Source organism: Rhinatrema bivittatum, chromosome 15, assembly GCF_901001135.1.
Source record: "Rhinatrema bivittatum chromosome 15, aRhiBiv1.1, whole genome shotgun sequence".
Lineage (NCBI taxonomy): Eukaryota > Metazoa > Chordata > Amphibia > Gymnophiona > Rhinatrematidae > Rhinatrema > Rhinatrema bivittatum.
This window is the reverse complement of record NC_042629.1, coordinates 29,135,310-29,155,886: the sequence shown is the minus strand read 5'-3', so window position 1 is coordinate 29,155,886 and position 20,577 is coordinate 29,135,310. Positions and strand designations below refer to the sequence as shown.

Below are 20,577 nucleotides of genomic sequence, written 5' to 3'. Positions count from 1 at the left end.
GAGGTGCTGTGCTGGAGCCAGTGCTCCCGGCAGGAGGGAGTGCTGTGCTGCAGCTGCTGCCAATGTATAATTTAGGGAGGGGGGCACATGCCCGAAGATTCTCCTAAGGCACCACATTCTCTTGCACCTGCCCTGGCCACATGGGCACTAACTAGAAAAGTGTTTCCCTTGCCTTCTGCACAGACAGGCCTAGTTCTCACCTTGAGTTGTTTTCAGGGAGAAACCATACGTGTTTTTTTCCTTCGTAAGGTAGCAGAGCCGAGGCTGTGGTATGAAACTTGTGCCTCCGTTCATCACAGGCTGTCGCGCTGGCTGATTCAGGTCCAGCTCTGACAGTTTGTCGCCTCTCTTCTTTGCGTTTTCGTAGGAGGCCTCATCCAGAACTAGGAGATTTACAGAATTGCCACTGGCTTTAATGAGTTCCACTACCTGCAATCCAGAGAAAGTAAGACTAAGAAGACTTTGTATACCATTTCCGTGCTTCCCTGTTGCTGACACACACAATTTTCCATAGTAAACTTAAGAAAACCCTTCTCACCATAGTAAACTTTGCTGATGCACTTTCTCCAGATGTACTGTACTATGATTGTCCCCCCTTCTATGTATTACAAAATCCAAGTCCTGTGGAAACTCACAGATAATGTTTGAGCAGGATTGATATATGAGGGATTGTATGTGATAGAGTGTGGACAAAAATTCAGGACGGTTACTACAAATTACTTGTACTCGGACGTTTAAAACCACTATTGAACCAAACAGAATTTAGAACAGTGCTTCAAGCTTTATTGTTCACTAACATAGATTATTGCAATTCTTTGTTTCTTGGTCTTCCCCAAACAACATTAAGACCTCTTCAAATACTGCAGAATTCAGCGGCAAGAATTCTCACAGGAGCAAACAAAAAAGACCATATAACCCCTGTCCTTATTGCTCTTCACTGGCTGCCGGTAGATGCGAGAATTAAATACAAAACACTGTGCTTAATCCATAAAGTTATCTACTCCGACCATGTTGATTGGCTGAACGCAATGTTACGTATTCATACTCCACAATGTAACTTACGTTCTGCCAATAAAGGGTTACTTGTTATTCCCTCTGTGGCAAGTGCTAAACTTACATCTGTCAGAGAAAGAGCTGTTTCGTTAGCTGGCCCGAAACTTTGGAACACTTTACCTGTCAAGATTACAGAAAAATCTGAAACTGTTTAAAAAGGCATTAAAAACGTGGCTTTTTAATCAAGCATATGGAGCAGACACTAGCCAGTGATTATTATTTTATGTTTGTTTTATTTGACTTATATTTTAATTTTTTCTTATTAATCAATTTAATATTAAGATTTTACTTATATTAAGTATGTGTTTTGATAGCTTATTACTTCATGATTGTATTTTTAATATTTAAATTGTCTTTTGCATTTTGTAATGTAACTGTAAACCATTGTGAAGGTCAACACCAAACATCGGTATATAAAACTGACTAAATAAATAAAAATAAATAAATAAAACCCCTTATAAATAATGTTAGAAGCCCTGTCTGGGGAAGGTGATGGAGTATAGAGTTGCTAATTCAGATGCTCACACTGGGAGTTTGGTTGATGCGTAACTCCTTCTTTATTACGCTCTCCTCCTCCAGAGTGGAGGAGTTAGCTATCTGTTATCGCTCACTCTGCCAGGAGGGCAGAGTTAGCAATTTATTCTGCTTTTCTCCTGAAAGGAGGAAGAGTTAGCAATCTGTCATGATCTGCTCCTCCAGAAGGGAGGAGTTAGCTATCTGTAATACTTACCCTGCCAGGAGGGCGGAGTTAGTAATCTGTTAGCGAACTGCTGTTAGATGCTCCTGTAAGGAAGGAGATAGCAATCTGTTATGGAACAACTCCCTAGGGAAGAGGAGTTGGCAATCTGTTCAATGATACTCTTCTGAGGAGAGGAGCTAACAATAGGTATATTGTACTTCGCTAGAGAGATAGCAATCTATCATGCCTCCGTTACGGAGTAGTAATCTGTTATATATATATAGGCTGCTGGCAAGTCCCATAGAGAAGGTAGCTATCTATATAATACTTCCATAAGCGGGGTTAGTGGTCGGTAGTGGTTGGCTCCCACAGAGTGATAGTAGTGTAAGGAATGACCACTTGGAGGAAATGGTGAATCCCTGGGCCGATGGCAGATGACAGCGCCCCCAGGAGGAGATCCTGAGAGGAACCACCGTCTAGGCTAGAATATGAGATAAACACAATAGTTCTTTATTAGGCTGGAACCTGGACCACCAGAGGTGGCAGTAGTGAGTCGATGTGTTCGGCAAGGCTGAAGTCCCTCTGATACTGGAATATAATCTCTGGGTCGCTGAGCTGTAGAGAGAGACTCGAAGTAGTGAGCAGACAGGGTATACTGATTACAAGATGGTACACTCACAATAGTAGATGCCTGCAATAGTCTCTATGCCACAGAGAGTTTTCAGTATATTTAGGAACAGGAGCCGTAGGCGAGCACTGGTCCCCACAAACAGTCTGTAATAAGAACTCACAATAGTTGAATATGGAATGGCTTCTAGAGTAGAAGAGAGTCTGTAAAGGATTCTAGGAACATGGGCCCTCGTGGAGTGAGTACCGGTTCCTATCTGAAATCTTGCCAATAGAACTCTCAATCTCCATACCTGCAATAACGTCTTGGACGGAAGGGAGTCTTCAGAGCTATAGGAATGTAGGCCCTCGTGGAGCGAGTACCGATTCCTATGTACAATAGAACTCACTGTGTTCATGCCTGCGATCGCTTCCAGGCAATGAGGAGTCTTCCGAGTATTCAGGGACGCAGGCCCTCGAGGAGCGAGTACCGGATCCCGTCTTGGCAATCTGAAATCAAGAAGAGAGAGCGGAGCCCCCGTGGAGCAGCTACTCCTGGTAAGTTTGAAAAGGCCGAGCAGTGGAGAAGGATTCCCCTAGCTGACTCGGATCGTTGTTGCAAGTATTGTGGACTACTGAAGCAAGTCCTGTTGGAGTTCCTTGCTAACTCGTTAGAGGTTAGCAAACAAAGACCTTTTAATGTGGAAATGGATGACGTCCCTACGGGGGGATGCCCCTGAGGTTCGCACCCTTGCTGGTGCAAAGTCTGGAGCGCGCGCGCACCCATACATCATCAGGAACATGGCGGATCCATAGCGTCAAGCTAGCCCGGGGACACTGGGACCAAGAGGCAGAGAGAAACCACGGCTGCATCTGTCCGTCAGAGTCGAAGGGAGTCGCTCCCAAGGTAGAGAGGGTGGAGCGAGGAGCGAGAAGAGGCACGAACGCAGCATTCTTATTGTGAAGATGATATTCTCATAGAAATAGTAATGCCACTATTTATCTTTATAGCATCATCTCCTTAAACATCTTTTCCTCACATCATTTACCTGCATAGTCTTTGGTGAACTCACAATACATTTCTTCCCACACCAATCACCACAATGGACTGGAAAGAAAAATTTCAATGTCCTAAACTTTATAACTTTTTGAAAGCCACAAAAAAACCCCCACACATCAGTGGCTAAACCTGTTGCAAGGTGTAAGTTAATGTAGGTAATACTAGGAGAGCTTTTTATTAATGAATGTAAACTTTTAATTGTTATCCATATAATTGTATCTCTCTAGGAGTGGTTTATCTAATTCAATAGATAGTAATAATAGATCTTTAAGCTATTGTGAGGAACAAAGAACTCACTCTCTAAGCACTAAAATCATCAGCTTATGTGGCACTCGCATTACTTCTGTGCATGCCTTTGGATAGGACAAAGTCAAAGGCCTTTGTGGAAGGTGCAGACAGACATGCCTTGGTCCTTTCAACAGAATTCATTGTAGGGGATAAGATTGGAGCAGAAACCATAGTGATTGTGTAAGACTGCATCCCTTGCAGAAGGGATGCTGAGGAAGTGTGGAATTGCTTATAAGAGTGATTTACCTCAACATGCTCTTTTTCGTCCACAAACAGGCCATCGACTCTCAACACTCTGTCTCCGTCTTTCAGGCCAGCCTTGCAAGCAGGGCCATTCTTCTCAACTGAACGGATCAAGTGCCCAACTTTGTTCTTCTCAATCCGCAGGAAAAATCCAAAGGTTTTGCCGTCTTCTTTGGTTACTATGCATTCTCGTGGTTGGAGAGCAGAGGCCATTGTCTATCACAGAGAGAGAAGGTTATTATACACATTATAGGGGCAGATGTAAGGTCCACAGGTACTTTTACGTGCAGATTTTCCACCATTTCTCAAAGGGAAAGTATGCATAAATAGCCATTTGCACAGGCAAATGGCTTCTGAAAATTTCTGTTAGAACTCACTATGAGCAGTGCCATTAACGAAGGGTAGGGTCTTTCATAATCCCGAAAACTTGCATTGGGCTAATAAAGGCATTATCTCTGCCAAAGTACTTTCTTAGTTATTTTTTAACTAATTTTTGTTCCAAAGGTTTGTGTTGGAAGTATTACTTTATATCAGAATTAGAACTTGTAATATGGCTGTTGCAGCCCACAAACCTTTCATCCTATGTATCACCACATGGTGTTTAAGCTTTCCTCATATTGAGGACCCAGTTCTGTTAATCCTCATAGCTGCTTCTTGTTACCCCCCCTCCCAGTTCTGTTTTTCCCTGTTAACATGTAACTTCCAAGCCTAATTTTGTTCAATGTAAAGCAGTATGATGTCCACAACTAATACCGGTATATAAAAATGCATAAATAAATAAATAAATGACTATCTTATATCACTGTGAGAGATGGCCTACATAGAGCAGGCCAATCTTATAATAGGGTTACAGCTTGTAATATCTAATATCACATGAAGATGTTATTAAAAGACTCTTACATATTAAGCATAAGGGTGGTGGTATGTATGGACCATATGTGTTTTCACAGACTTTGGTGATCATGACCCGCCATGTGACCATGATTTTCTAGGATACTGCAGTGTCTTGTCTATTGTAGACCACAGCACCTGGTCTTCCTAGGTGGTCTTTCATTCAAGTACTAACCAGGTCCATGCCAGAGTTGTAACAGCAGTGTTATGGGTACATCACATAAAAGGGACAGAGCTTATAATAGCACTATTATAGGTTGAGCACAGCAGCGCCATAGAAGAGAAATAAATAATGGTAGCGCTATTAGGAGCAGAATGCAGCAGAGCTCCATCCCTCAACAAGTGCACCCAAAGCAAAAGTAATTTAGCTGATAGGACTGTCTGTTCTATAGTTGCCTTGGGCTGTGCTCAGAGGATTTGCTGTCTGCCCTGTAGTCAGCATATTCCCTGCTTATAGGATAGGCTTTCTCGCCTACAGTGAATGCATTGCTCCTGAGCCTGTTTGTCCTTTAACAGATGTTTTGCTGTGCTTGCATAGCTATTTAAAATTGTCAGTAGTTTGTTGTGCTGGTAGGATATCTGTCTGTCTGTCACAAGCTGCTTGGGCTTTCAGATATGCATCTTTTATTTTCTGCCTAATAGTATCATTTCTGAGTTTCATTTGAGATGTAAAAGATTAAGCAATAAGTTCACTCCTGTTTTAATTTATTTCATTTTATATAAAGCATTTATATTTCCGCATGCATACAATAAATTGTTGCATTTAGCGGTCCTTGGGTCTGCCCCGCAGACTGCCGCACTTACGTCCAGCCCTGAGCTTGGGAGAACACACACTGATGCCGGGAAGGGCCCCCGAATGGATGCCTGGCAGGCTGCCGCATTTGGCCTTCTTCTGATACCACCACACTCCTTGGGTCCTCCTAAGGTGCATGCACCCTCGACGCTGAGATATTTAAAGGGCTCTTGGTGGGAAAAGGCCAGTGGCACCTGATGATGACCTCACTAGCAATGGCCCAGATAAGGCCACTGCAGCTGCTCCTACTTGCCTCGGCAGGAGGTCCACTACTGCTAGTAGAGTGAGTTGCCTCAGCATCCCTGCCTGCATTTCTGATCTTCATCTCTTCGGTTCCTGGTCTCCTGCGTTCCTGTCCCAGTGGTCCTTGTCTTCATCTTGTAGTCAGTTTTCAGATCTTCATGTGGTCTTTATCTTGTGGTAAGTTCTTCTGTCTCTTCACCTGCCTGTCTGTGCTGCTCCTCGCCTTCTTGTCAGCCTATTCATCCCACCTTTCCTTGGACAGATCTCTGGTTCTCACTTCAGCTTGCCTTGGACTCTGCTCGATCTCCGTCTGCCACTGACCCACTGCCTGATCTTTGACTACGCTTGTACTCTGCCTGCCACTGACCACTGCCTGCTATCCAATTACTTCTGATCTCCACCTGCCCCAGACACTGGCCTGTTACCCGACCATCTCTTTGGATATCCAGTTTATCAGTGGAGGCCCTCACCTAAGACTTGCCAGCCCTGGCACCCAAGAGCTCAACATAAGGGGAGCAAGAGCTAGAAGAGGTGAATCTCCAGCTGGGCCTTTGCCTCATCCATTTCCGCAAGCCAACAGTGGGGACCTGCAAGGCTCCACCCTACAGGCTGCACCAACCCCACCTTAGTCCAAGGGTCCACGCCTGTAACAGATTGCTGAGGCCATGGACTCGGCGGACATCATAGTTCTCCAGGTCATTCTGGGACCCGCAAAAAAGCTCCAAGAGTAACAATGATTTCTTGAACTTTTGGCAGCCCTATGGAATGACTCACTACTCGGCTGGATGTAGCTGCAGCTTTGGCCACTCTGGCACCTCCATCATCTCTGCCAGCGGCACCTTCAGCACAGAGTTGCCCTATTCCACAGCTGCTGCCTCCAACCCGGTATGCCAGGCACCCCAAGCAATGCCGTGGATTCTTAAACTAGTGCTATATGCATTTCACACTCCAAGCAACATTATTCCCAGATGATACGGTGAAGACCACATATATACTCTCCCTCCTGGACAGCAAGACCCTGGCCTGAGCCTCTCCCCTCTGGGAGTGCTTGGATCCTCTCCTCAGAAACCTTCAGCAATTTATCACAGCATTCAGAAGAGTCTTTGAAGAACCTGGCTGGTTGGCCACCATGGGCTCAGAACTTCTGCACCTGCATCAGAGTGCCCAGTCTCTAGCAGAATGTGCCAATGAATTTCAGACCCTGGCCACCAAATTCGACCGGAGGGAGGCTTGTCTCTGTAATATTGTCCTGGATGGCATTTCCCCCAGGATCATAGACAAACTAGCGGTCTGTGATCTTCCGGCGACCCTGATAGGACTCTTTGACTTAATGGGTAAAGTAGACCATTGCCTTCAGAAATGAACCAGGGAGATTTGACCCCCCTCACAGGCCCATCACGCTGGATCCCCGCTTCCAGTGCCACTATCTCCACAGACTTCCACTCCATCCTCCTCCAACTTCTCTGAAGAACCCATGCCGTTATTCACATCTGCCTTCCACCTGAGGAGAGACGCTGAGGCCTGCAATCTGTACTGTGCAGGTAAGGGCTACCTACTTGCCCAATGCCCACTGAGAAAGGGAAACTCTCGAACCTAGAATCTGGTGGGGAGATGATCCTAGGCTTCACTACTCCTGTAGTGACTGTTACCTTGGACCACTTGAATTTTCCCACTCAAGCCCTGGTGGACTCTGGTTCCAAGGGAAATTTTGTAATGAAATAACTTGTAGATTATCTAATGAATCCCACCATCCAGAGGAAGTTTCTATTAATTATTTCCTCCATCTATGGGGATCCCTTGCCTGGCCAGATTACCCTGGCAACTGCACAGCTGACCTTATACATAGGATTGCTCCAACGAGAACAAATAACCTTGTACATCATTGCTAGAGCTATCCAATTGTACTGTGGCTGCCCTGGCTCCAGAAACATTCTCCACAATTCAACTCTCTGCAGCTCACCTGCTGACTCGTAGTTGGAACACGTGGAACCCCTCGGTCCAATTATCTGTGGCCACTACACTTCTGGGCCTTCCTCAGTACAGTGACTTCGGGGATGTGTTCTCCAAGAGGAAGGCTGAGACTCTGCTGCTCCATCAGTTGTACAACTTTCTCTGAGATCCTAGCTATTTTGATCTACATCCAATAGAATCTGGAGCAGAGCATCATTGAACCATCTTCATCCCCGGTGGGGGCTGGCTTCTTCCTTGTAACCAAAAAGGACGTCTCTCTCAAGCCATGTATTGACTACCCGTGGCTTAAACGCCATCACTAAAAAAGCACCAGTACCCTCTATCCTTAATATCTGAACTTTTTGACTGGATCCAAGGTGCTAGACTCTTTACCAAATTGGATCTCTGAGGAACCTAAAACTGATCCAGATTAAACCTGATGACGAATGGAAGACAACTTTCAATACACGTGGCTGCATTATGAGTTTTTAGTGCTGCTTTTCGGGCTATGTAATGCACCTGCCGTCTTCCAAAAATGAATAAAATCTTCTGGAATTTGCTCTATGTCTGCATAATCGTATACCCTGATGACATCCTAATATTCTCTTGGGAGCTCAGCACACATCATCGGGATATACATATGGTCCTATGATGGCTGTGAGAAAACAATCTATTCGCGAAACTGGAAAAGCACCTTTTTGAAAAGGTTTATCCTTCCTGAACTATATCATATTCAGAAAAGGCTTCCATATGGACCCAGAGAGGGTTAAGAGCATCCAGGACTGGTCACATCCAGTAGGACTTCGAGCCCTGCAGAGATTTCTAGGATTTGCTAACTATTATTGCCAGTTCATTCCAAATTACTTTGCCATTGCAGCCCCCCTTACTGCTCTGACCCATAAACGAGCTAACATGAAGGATTGGCCTGCCCCCTGAAGTGGTACCAGCCTTTCAAGAACTGAAGGATGACTTCTTGAGGAAACCCTGCCTTCACCATCTGGACCCTACTCATCCATTCATCCTGGATGTGGATGACTCCACCTTGGGAATAATGGCCATCCTAAGCCAGCACTCGCCTAAGGAAGTTCTTCAGCCCTGCTCAATTTTCTCAAAGACGTTTTCTTCCACAGAGCGTAACTAATCAGTGACAGAAAGCTTCTAGCCATCAAACTAGCTCTAGAAGAGTGGCGCCATTTGCTTGAAGTTGCCAAATGCTGTATTACTATATATACAGACCACAAAAATCTCGAACACCTTCACCATGCTCAACAGCTCCATGCAAGACAAGCTTGCTGGTCTTTGCTTTTTGCTTGTTTTGATTTCAAGCTGATGTATCGCCCAGCTCTCAAAAATTTGACAGACACCCTCTCATGATCCTCCCAGACAGAGGACATCCTGGAGCCTCCTAGGTGCACATCATTAACCTAGCCAGGATCTTGCAAGCTGCCTCCATGACCGTCCCTCCAGGGAAGACTGTCGTCCCTTCCCGACCTTGAAAAAAGGTTTTGAAATGGTCCCATGACTCCCATGTCACAGGTTACCCTGGATGGACTGCCTCAACGGCAGGGGGGAAATGTGGAAAAGAGGATTTGCATTCAGACAACAACCAACAAGGACTGAACTTCCCAATCTGGGTAAACAAATAAACGTGGGGGAGCTTGCTTATTACGGCAGTTACTACCCTAAACCAATTAAGCCTAATATATCATTGTTTTAATGTATTTCCGCCCTGGAGGCGACTGTTCAGTTCCTTGTAAACCGGTGCGATATGTATTCTTTACAGGAACATCGGTATATAAAAATTAAAAATAAATAAATAAATATCACTTTGAATGCATATACAGCATTGCTTTCTGCTTCAGCGACAGGGGGAAATGCGGAAAACAGGATTTACATTCAGACAACATCCAACAAGGCATTGATTTGTGCAGTCTGGGTAAACAAGCATCGGGGTAACTTGCTTGATGCGGCGGTTATTACCCTTAACCATTAAGCCTTATGCTCACCTTTGATGCAACTCAACATTACTCTCTGCATCAATGACAGGGGATGGCATGAAATTTGAATCAAACAGTTACAACAAGGGTCCTGAACTTGGTGGTTGATGAAACAGATAAGTATGGGAAAATAAGTGTGGAAGCTTGCTGGGCAGGCTAGATGGGCCGATTGGTCTTTTTCTGCCGTCATTTCTATGTTTCAAAAATACTATTGGTGGCCTCAAATGAAGCAAGATGTCAAGGCTTATGTGGATTCTTGCCCCACCTGTGCATAGCAGAAAATTGTCGGGCTGACCCTGGGGGCTATTACAGCCATTGCCAGTTCCCAGGGAACCTTGGAAACCCTTGTTCACCTATTTTATCGTGAACCTCTCCCTCTCAGATGGCACCACCGTGATTTGGGTGGTTATTGATGCTTCTCAAAAATGGCTCACTTCATCCCACTCCCGGGCCTCCCTTCCATTCTGGAGTTAGTATAACACTCTACCCTTCATATGTTTTGCCTCCACGGCATACCCAAACATATCTTATCTGACCTGAGAGTGCAGCTCCAGTTAAAATATTGGCACTCAAGTTGTAAAATGTTTGACATCACTATGGATTTCAAAACAGTGTGTACCATCCACAAGGGAATGGACAATCTGAACACACAAATCGTACGCTCAAAACATTTCTCCAGGCCTACATTAACAAGCATCAAGATAATTGGGCTCCCCTTTTACCCTGGGTGGAGTTCTCCCATAATTCCCACATTTGTGCTGCTACAGAATCTTCACTATTCAAATTGGTTTACAGGAAGCAACCCTTGCCACCTCTGCCTCTCCCCATGGCAACACCCTCACCTGCAGCCCAGTTATCCATCCAGGAACTCCAGAACTTTTGGACGCGCACCTAACACCCTTATCAAAAAGGCCATTGAGAAGGCAAAGAAGACCACAGATGCACACATGAGGCCCATTCCCCAATTTAAGGCAGGTGAGAGGAAGTGGCTTAGTACCCACCACATATGCTTGAGAGTGCCCTCTGTACCTTACCCCACAGTTTATTGATCCCTTCTGTATAATTCACCAGATAGGACCTGTGACCTAACGGTTAAAGCTGCTGCCCACATTGGGCATACGCAATGTCTTTCACGTATCTTTACTGAAGCCACTAATACTTACCTGGCCCTCTAGGCACCTGCAGAACCTCAAGAAATGACCAGAAAGGACAGCATGATCTATGAAGTGAAAGAAATTTTGGACTCCTGGCACAGAGGAAAGAAATGGGAATATCTCCTCTTGTGGAAGGTCTGGAGGAGAACACTTGGGAACCAGCTTTCAACATCTTGGACTCCAACCTACTAAAAGAATTTCATGCGCTCCAAAAGTCCGAGACCCTCAGAGAGGGAGTATAAAAAGGGCTTACCCTTGCATTTGGCGGTCCCTGAGCCTGAGCTGTGGACTGTCTCACTTACCTCCAGCCCCGAGCCTTGGGAAATGCGCTTGGACATCGGGAAAGGCTCCCAAATGGATGCCCGGCAGGCCACCATGTTCAGCCTGCTTCTGACGCCACTACTTCCCTGAGTTCTCCTAAGGCACACGCACATCCAACGGTGGGAAAAGGTCTGCAGCACCCGCTGATGACCTCACTAACAAAGGCCTATAGAAGACACTTGCAGCAGCTCCTCTGTGCCTCGGCAATAGGTCCATTACTACTAGTAGAATGAATTGCCTCAGCATCGCTGCCTATGTTCCTGGTCTTCATATCTTTGGCTCCTGGTCTCCTGCATTCCTGTCCCAGTGGTCCTCATCTTCATCTTGTGGTCACTCTTCAGTTCTTTGTGTGATCTTCATCTTGTGTTCAGTCTTCAGTTCTTCTGTCTCCTTGCCTGCCCATTTGTGCTGCTTCTCATCTCCCTGCCTATCCATCCCACCTTTCCTTGACAGATCTCCGGTTCTGACTTCAGCCTGCCTTGGACTCTGCTCGACCTCTGCCTGCTACTGACCACTGCCTGATCCTCAACTATACTTGAACTCTACCTGCCATTGACCACTGTCTGAACTCCTCCTGCCCTGGACCCTGGCCTGTTACCTGACCATCTCTTCGGATCTCCAGTTCGTCAGTGGAGGCCCCTGCTTGCCAGTCCCAGCAGCCAAGGGAACGAGGAATGGTATAGGTGAAGCTCCAGCTAGGCCTCCCCTCATCAAGTTCCACCAGCTGATGGTGGGGACCTGAAGAGCTCCACCCTGCAGGTTGCGCCAACCCCTCCTCGAGCCAAGGGTCCACAACATAAATGTTCTGAGCAGATTCTATATTTGACATACATAGCTAAAAAAAAAAAAATAGTACTTAATATACAATGGACATTTACACATTATAAAACAAAAATGAAACTTACAAAGCCATACCAGAAGTATAAATATAGATTTTTAGCTTTTCAATGACTATAAGAGTGTAATTAATCAGTTTAATGATTTTTAAATATGGGAAATCACTTTAATTATTTATCTGATTGTTTTATCTGTGGACCCTTTGGCTAAGGCAAGATTACCTCTACCTGCAGGAGCCCTGCAGGTTCCCACCATTGGCAGGTGGACCCAGGCGAGGCAGAGATGCGTCAGGACCTTCACCTATACCAGCCCTCGTTCTTGGGTACCAGGGCTGGTAGGACTTAGGTGGGGGTCTCTGCTGATGGCAGGAAAGGTCCATGATAAGCTGGGTCTTAGGCAGGCGGTAGTCAAAGGCATCCAGACAATGGTCAGAGGCAGGCAGCAGTCAGTGTATCTGGGGTCCAGGCAATGGTCAGAGGCAAGCAGTGGTCAAGCATAATCGGAGTCCAAGCCAAGGTCAAACCAGGTATCCATCTGAATAGGAGCAGAGGGTACATATAGGCAGGGTGGGTGGCGAGGACAAGAACAGGTGGAAAATATGGAAGGAACAGAAGAGGAGGAAGATAGAAGACAAAATGGAAACTGCTGGACAAGGACGGAGAACAAGCTGGATGGAAACTGAAGACAATACTGGAACGAAGACTGAAGAAAAGGCTGGAATGATGACAGATACTTGCACTACAAGGAAGTAACTGGACCTACTGCTGAGGTGAGTTGCTGTTTGGGAGCAACCCTCTAATAGGGCAGCACTGATGACATCATCTTCAGGGGCCGTGGGGCTTTTCCCACCATGGTATCTGTAAAAGCCATGAAGAAACATGCATGCGCCTAGGGGGAGGCACGGTGCGCTAAAGTCAGCGGCATCTTCCTGCATAGGAGAGCAGCATCCCGCCATGTGGTGGACCACTGGCACTGTACTGCATTGAGGGCGGTGCAGCTGAGCCTGGGACTTTGGAGGTAAGATCAGTGGTTTGCTGGGTTAGCCCGCGGAATGCCGAACGTAACATGGACATAGCACAGCAAAGCAGTGTTTGATGCACAGACGCTGGACTTTCTCCTGTAAATGTGCAGGCTAAGGAGGATTAGATCCAGGAGTACTGGTTAGTTTTCACCAAGCGCAATAAATTTAGCTGATAAATACTTTGCATCTCATTGAGGAAGGGAGATAACCTTGACAAGGTATGATGACTTACTCATTTGTTATTCAGCTTCTTATCTATTCTCTTGATATCTCAGAAAACTACACCCTGCTTTCTTATATGGATGCAGGAATTTCTGGATTTTACTTGCTACACATGGAAATAACCAATGCAGCCCAGCTCATAAGAAGTCTTGCATCTTACTGTCCCCCACCTCTAGAATTCCCTCTAGCCTGAAGGATAACAGGACTGCTCTCTTTGCATCTTCTAGTCTCATCTGAAGATGCAGTTCTTCAAAGGTCAGCTGCTGTTAATGGAGGATATAAATGTACCAATTGTAGAGTGGAGAGTGCCAGCAGGATTAATTGAAGGTAGGAGGAGGTAGCCCCTTTCCTTTTGGACTGTTCCTCAGTGACATCAGTACACGCGTTAACCCCTCCTCTTCCAGTGCCTCTCCTTGGCTGGCTCCGATTTGGCTAGTGTGGTGTCAGTTAGTGCTGGGGGGCATGTGAGCTCTGCTCGCGGCGAAGATGAATGCCCGTTGAGTATGTGGAGAGCTGTGTGTGTGTGTGAGTGAGATTGTGAGCCTGGGAGGGGTGAGAGAGCATGTGTCAGGGTGCTTGGGGGGGGGGGGGGGTGCTAAAGAGAGCGAGCCTATGTGAGGAGATTGTGTATGTGCATGAGAGATCGGGAGCTGGTGTGTGTGAAAAGGATTGTGTGTATGTGAGGATGCTTGTTTGTGAGAGCGGGAGCCTTTGTGAAGGGATTATATATATATGTGTGTGAGAGAGACAAAGGTAGCCTGTGTGAGAGGGTGTATGTGTGAGAGAAAGGGAGCTTGTATGGGTGTATATGCAAGAGAGAGAAGGACCCTGTATGAGGGGATGTGTGTGCACGAGAGAATGAGGGAGCCTGTATTGGGGGTGTGTATGTGTACTAGAGAGACGGAGCCTGTGTGTAAGAGAGAGAGGGACAGACAGAGAGCCTGTGTCAGAAGCAGTACTGAGAGAGGGGTCAGACTCTGGGAGTGGAGATAGTGAAAGGAGTTGAGCCTAGAGGTGGAGGGGAGAGATACTGGCAGGTGGAGGAGTTGGGACTTGAGAGGGCAAAGTGGGCAGGAGTGTAGGGAGAGAGAGTGGAAGGGACACTTACAGTGAACTTCTAGGGACATTCTGTTCAAAATATTTAAAATTCTGCACCTTTAAGTAATAACTTTTTTCTGTATTAATATAAAATGTAATTACTTAAAGGCTAAATTGCCAAACAGGAGCACTACTGCACGCACTAAATCGCAGCAAACAACAGGGGAATGTGCAGAAAATTCAATGTCCACACTTCTTTAGAACAAGCATAAATTTTTCTTTTTATTCGGCAACTCCACAGTGTGAAAATACAAATTCTGTGAATCGGACGGGTCCCCCGACACGGACCCGAGTTTCGCCACCAGGCTGCGTCGGGAGGGACAACCGGAGAAACTTTGTTGTTCTGAATTAACCTTTCAACATGGGCGTCACTGGGAGAGCCCATGTTGAAAGGTTAATTCAGAACAACAAAGTTTCTCCGGTTGTCCCTCCCGACGCAGCCTGGTGGCGAAACTCGGGTCCGTGTCGGGGGACCCGTCCGATTCACAGAATTTGTATTTTCACACTGTGGAGTTGCCGAATAAAAAGAAAAATTTATGCTTGTTCTAAAGAAGTGTGGACATTGATTTTTCTGCACATTCCCCTGTTGTTTGCTGCGATTACTTAAAGGCTGCCATGTATATTGTGTTATTTTGACCAATATAAAGTATGCAGAATTTTGCGGGCCTGGGAACAGAGGAGGCTCCTGTGGCTGATGAGAACTGAGGTGAGAAGAGACGATGAGAGTGTGTGTGTGTATGGAAGAGGGAGAGAAGTGAATGAGTGTGTACTGTGTATGCATGGGGGTGGGGGGTGGGGGCAGAGGGGGGCGGGGGCATCATCTCATCCCTTGCCTCAGGCAGCAGATTGCCTTGAGCCGCCCCTGGGGAAGAGAATGAAGAAATCACTATGGTTCACCCAAAACACAGGAGAGCAAGTAAGAGCAGTAGGAGCTATGCAATGCATGCCTCTGCTGGGATTCAGGCACTTTACAGCTAGGGGGCCTCTAGAAAGCTTACTGAAGCCAGAGATTAAATGAGTTCATTGTGCAAAGCCTGATGGAATTTGTAGTCTTCTTAAAAAAAAACAAACAAAAAAAAACAACCCCCCAAATGACCAAAATACTGAAAAATCACTGGAAGAGGGGAGGGGAGTGTTGGGAAGTGTCACTTGAGATTGTAGCAGTGCTACAGATTTTTTTCCTCTCTGTCTGAGTGTCTGAAGCACAGATTGAAGTGACAAAGTCTGTCTTTCCAGGCTGCCAGCCTTCAAGTTTGTGGTTATGTTCCGTTTTAGTTCTTTCTAACAGTGTGGGTGTGTGTGGAAAGGAATCAATCAGCCATCAGCAGTGCTTTTTCTGACAGCCACTGCACACTGCGCTGAAGAGTTCAATGTCTTGTCCACAGGGACTCCAAAGTCCTTTTCCTGGGTTCTGAGTCCTGATCCAGTACCCATCTTTATGTACCTCTAATTGGGATTCTTTCTTTCCTATGTGCATCATGTTGCATTTTTCTACATCACTCTTGTTATGATCTTAAAACACTAATTCTCCATGCCAGTGGCCACAGGCACTAAATAAAGCCATTGACTATTATCAAACCACCTTGGGGTCTGAGCTAGGTTGGATAATAATCAAAAGTGTAGGAGATCTAGTCATCGAAATTATACAGGCTGACTTGCGCAAGGGTGGAAAATCAAAGGTGACTGCTCCGAGATTCATAAAGCTGTTGGACAAGAGAGAAGCAGCAAGAGGAGGAGAAGAGGAGAAGTGGAGAAGGCTGGGTGAGAGAGAAGCTGAGGTAGAGTCCAGGACAGCTGTGGTCTCCAATGTCCTAGCCAGGTTCCTGACTTGCCTCAAGGATAAGCCTTGGTGACCAACTGCAAAGTTGCTTATCTGGACTTTTTCAATTATTATTCAACCATGGGACATCCATCATTGAAATGGTTACCTGGGCTAGTTGGATACATGGTGGTCAGATAACAGGTAAACAACTATATATTAATGTTAATGATCTTATTCTATAGCTATTGGCAATAATATTGACCTACTAATGAATTAAAGGACTGAAATAATTCTGAGCTATTCAAGGCAGGGCAGCAAAGGAAAGTTCACACTCTGGCTATCCAGAAAACATAAGACTTTCCATTACTGGGTCAGACCAAAGGTCCATCAAGCCCAGTATCCTGTTTCCAACAGTGGCCAATCCAGGTCACAGGTACCTGGCAGGATCCCAAGGGGTAGAGAGATTCCAAGCTGCTTATCCCAAGAATAAGCAGGGGATTTCTGCACCTCTACCTGAATAATGGTTAATCGACTTTTCCTCCAGGAACTTGTCCAAACCTTTTTTAAACACAGCTATATTAATAGCTTTCACCACATCCTCTGGCAACGAATTTCAGACTTAATTATGTGTTGAGTAAAAAAAATATTTTCCCTTATTAGTTTTAAATGTATTACCCAGTAACTTCATTGTGTTTCTCCCTGGTCTTTGTACTCTTTCAAAGAATAAATAACTGATTAATGTTTACTCATTCCATTCCACTCATTATTTTATAGACCTCTATCATATCTCCCCTCAGCTGGGTCTCTTCTCCAGGCTGAAGAGTCCTAACCTCTTTAGCCTTTCTTCATAAGATAATTGTTCCATCCCCTTTATCATCTTAGTCACCCTTCTCTGTACCTTTTCTAATTCTGCTATATCTTTCTTGAGATGTGGTGACCAGAACTGCACACAATACTCAAGATGAGGTCGTCCCATGGAGCAATACAGAGGCTTTATGATATTGTCTGTTTTATTCTCCATTCCTTTCCTAATAATCCCTAGCATTCTATTTGCTTTCTTGGCTGCTGCTGCACACTGAGCAGAAGATTTCAACGTATTTTCAACGATGACACCTAGATTCTTTTCCTGAATGGTGACTTCTAATGTGGAACCTTGCATTGTAGCCATAATTTGCAGAATTTGAAATTAATTAAAAAACGGTGGTAAAGTAATATAATATAATGGGCCTTATGAAACAAGTTAATAACTGACAAAATATTGGAAACTGATTTACAAAAATTGCTGGAGATGAACATTCTAGTTCAAACAAATGACCAAAGGTCAGGAAGTCTACTACTACTAGAGCTCAGCAGCCTATTGCACTGCCTTTATGTCATAGATGGTTTTCTATAACTTTGCTCTACAGCTAGGTGAAACACTATTGTATTTTATTTAAAAATATAACGACAAAAGATTAGTGACAGCAGGTCAGCTCAGGCGTTGCCCATCAGCGTCACTGCTCATCCTCACCTGCTGTCTTCACTATCCAGGACTGGCAGGAGGCCTTGGGGTTAATGTGGTGAGGAAGACAGGAAGTCTTGGGGTCAGTGCGGTAGGTGATGGTGCTTAGTATGAGCAGCAGGTCTTCGGGTCCATGCTGTTAACAAGTAGCCAGGACTATAGGGCTGGTGCATTGAGGAGAGCAGAGGGATAAATTCACTGCCATCAGCAGGGCAGCAGACCTGGTGGTTGGTGCTGGCAACAATCTTTAGGGCATTCCATGTTTTCTCCCCCATGTCCCCTGTACTTGCTCTCCTCAATCCTACTCCAATCAAAATTTACAGAACCAAATAAGCAAGGGGTAGGGCCTGCGTGTCCGTGGAACGCCTCCTCTTTGCGGCTTAAGTAGGCTGATGGTGCCCTCATCGCCTCTTCAGCTGCACTGGCGGATGCTATGCCTGCTTTGTCTTCTACCACACCGGCCGACATTCTTACTTCCCGTCCATTTGGCCCTGGTGACTTCTTCTGACATTTCGCTGACCCACTTCTGCATCAGTCCCTTGGTTCGGAGACCCAGCAACTCCTTTAGAATTCCCGAGTCACCGGGACAAATCCAGAGAGTTCCCAGATATGCACGTCCCTTGCAGAGACACTACCGGGCCTGTGAGTGCAAGCCTGCTCAGAGGCTCCTCGCTGATTTTCCTTCCTCGTGCTGTCGCAGCAGCACCTGTACTGGGTCTGGGAGCAGCCAAATGAGGTGACGTGATGGAAGTGATAGTGCTGCCTGCTGCCATGCAGGAGGCTTGGCTTTGATTTTAGCTGGGCTGGCTGAGCAGAAGATGCTGCAGCGGCAGCATTCCCAGCCCTATAGGGAGGGAGTCCCAGCTATTCCTCCGTGGTGCGCCTGTTGGCTGTAGTTTAAGGTCCATGTTAGCTGGGTCCCAGCTGTGGATTGTTGCCTGAGGGGGTTGTACATGTAAAAGTATGCATAAATACAAATCTGTGTGTATTTTTATGTGAACAGTAGTTCTGGGCGGTGAAGATGGGGTAGGGATAGTATTTATGTGCATACTTTTGATTTCTAAAAATCTGCACGTATATCTATTCACACACATGCACAGGTGTGCATAAATTGCCGAGTTCCATGTGCACCGGCTAACTGTCAGAGTAGGTTTATGTGCATAAGTCTGTTTTGAAAATCCAAGCTGAAGCTTGTGTACTTGGTACCTGCAGACTTTAGCCCTCTGCGGACGGCTGAAAATCACCCCTCCCCCAAGTATCATTCTGCACCTTGGCACATACCCACCTCTCAACTGCACTCACGCAGGTACCTCCGTGCCTATAGCAGTGCTATGTGCACAGTGGCAGGGTCATCGGGAAAGGGGGGCAAGGTGTTTGGCTACCCTGAAAGCCAAGCTGGGAGGGGTGCCATGCCGCTGCTGCTCCTGTGCCCCCGTGTCAGAGGGAGAGCACTACCTGTCATTATCAGAGAAGGGAATCCACCCTGACCTGGTTGGCTGTGACGCGGGACCCTCCTCTCCCCCCCCCCCAACCCCCAACGGCCTGGGTTGTCACTTAGCCTAGTGAGAGCCCTGCATAGTTTTGTATTAAAAGCAGAGCACTGCATTCAACTTTATTCTGTTTGACTGATACTTCTCTCTCTCTGTTTATTTATTTAGCCCTTTTTATATTCTATCCAATCACTATATGCCACAAAATAAATTACTATAAAATAACGTCACACCATACCAAAAAATACCCCATAACAGCTATATACACGTCTTACCCTCCCAAAAGTTCAACCGAACAGTCCTTCCCATCCATGCCACACTAAGTCTCTCCTTAGACCATTATTCCTGCAATACAATGCAGTTATTGTACTAGAATTCCTATTACCTCACTACTACTGGAATAGCCAATCTTAATCAATTCATTGCTATCTGAAACCAGCTACTAAATCAAAATCAGTTTAAAGTAGCCTAAAGTAATCCTGGAAATGCTCGACTGAAGTACCTGCATCTGTAGCCAATTCTGCCTCCATGGGAAAACAATCCTTCCTGACCCCTAGGACCGTGACTGCTTCAGAATCACCGCAGCAGTGTTTTCCCTTAATATGTGGCCATGTTATCACACCATACGTTCTATTTATCCCCCCCAAACCATCAGTCTCTGAGCATTCTTCCCTGCAAACCTTCTGAGCTGCTCAGCCAGCAGCAAGGGGAATTTTCCGTTTCGGACAGAATGCTGAATGTTTGTTCCAGTATCCGTTCATGGGGCACTACAGTCTGTAGAGACACACAATGAAGGCAGTAAGGGGTGCGTCGGGGTGGGGGGAATCAACAGGATTTTCCCAGAACCCTCCCCAGGACTGGTGAAAGATCCGAGCTCTTACCTTGACCCGGACTTGAATACTTTCCCTCCTGTTGGCTGTCAGGAGAAGCTCTCTGTTTGTCTCACTCTCTCCAGCAGTCCTGCCCGAAGTCAGCCCCTGGAGTCAGCTGCTGGACTTTGATTGAGCAAAGGTCAATTTAAAAGATGATTTATTTAACTGCAGCTTCACTAGTAACCTGCCACCCCTGCGTGCCACTCTCCCCATCTGAGAATCGGACTTTTCTCATTTACCAGCCTTGTTGGGTTGCGATAGACCACCTCAGAATGAGCCCTCTAAACACTCTATGGCTTGAGAAGGGGACACCCGCTTCACTCCTGTGTGCTTTGTTCATAGCAAAAGTATCCTGCAAATAGGAGTCAGATTTAGCAAGTAAGGACAACAGGATGCAAGCAGGATGTGCTCTGAGTTTGCTAATCCAGTCACCCAGTTTGTAATCCATGCCACCATCTTGGTGCTCACTCCCAAGCTTCTCGTTTTATTCGCAAGC

General features: G+C 45.9%; 1 protein-coding gene across 2 annotated transcripts in view; it reads right to left on the bottom strand.

The window, feature by feature from the left end:
• Positions 1–20,200, bottom strand: part of PDZK1 (PDZ domain containing 1) — a 55,835-nt gene extending 35,635 nt beyond the window's left edge. Inside the window, exons 1-4 of one of the 2 annotated variants that reach the window (XM_029578352.1) lie at positions 20,091–20,109; positions 12,337–12,649; positions 3,933–4,145; positions 201–429 (exon numbers count right to left, since the gene is read on the bottom strand). In XM_029578352.1, the coding sequence (XP_029434212.1) occupies positions 201–429; positions 3,933–4,142 (439 nt within the window). In that variant the 5' untranslated portion in view covers positions 4,143–4,145; positions 12,337–12,649; positions 20,091–20,109. Of the gene's footprint in view, positions 1–200; positions 430–3,932; positions 4,146–12,336; positions 12,650–20,090 lie in introns of both variants that reach the window. The other variant, XM_029578351.1, reaches the window with a different exon arrangement.
• Positions 20,201–20,577: the final 377 nt, after the last annotated feature.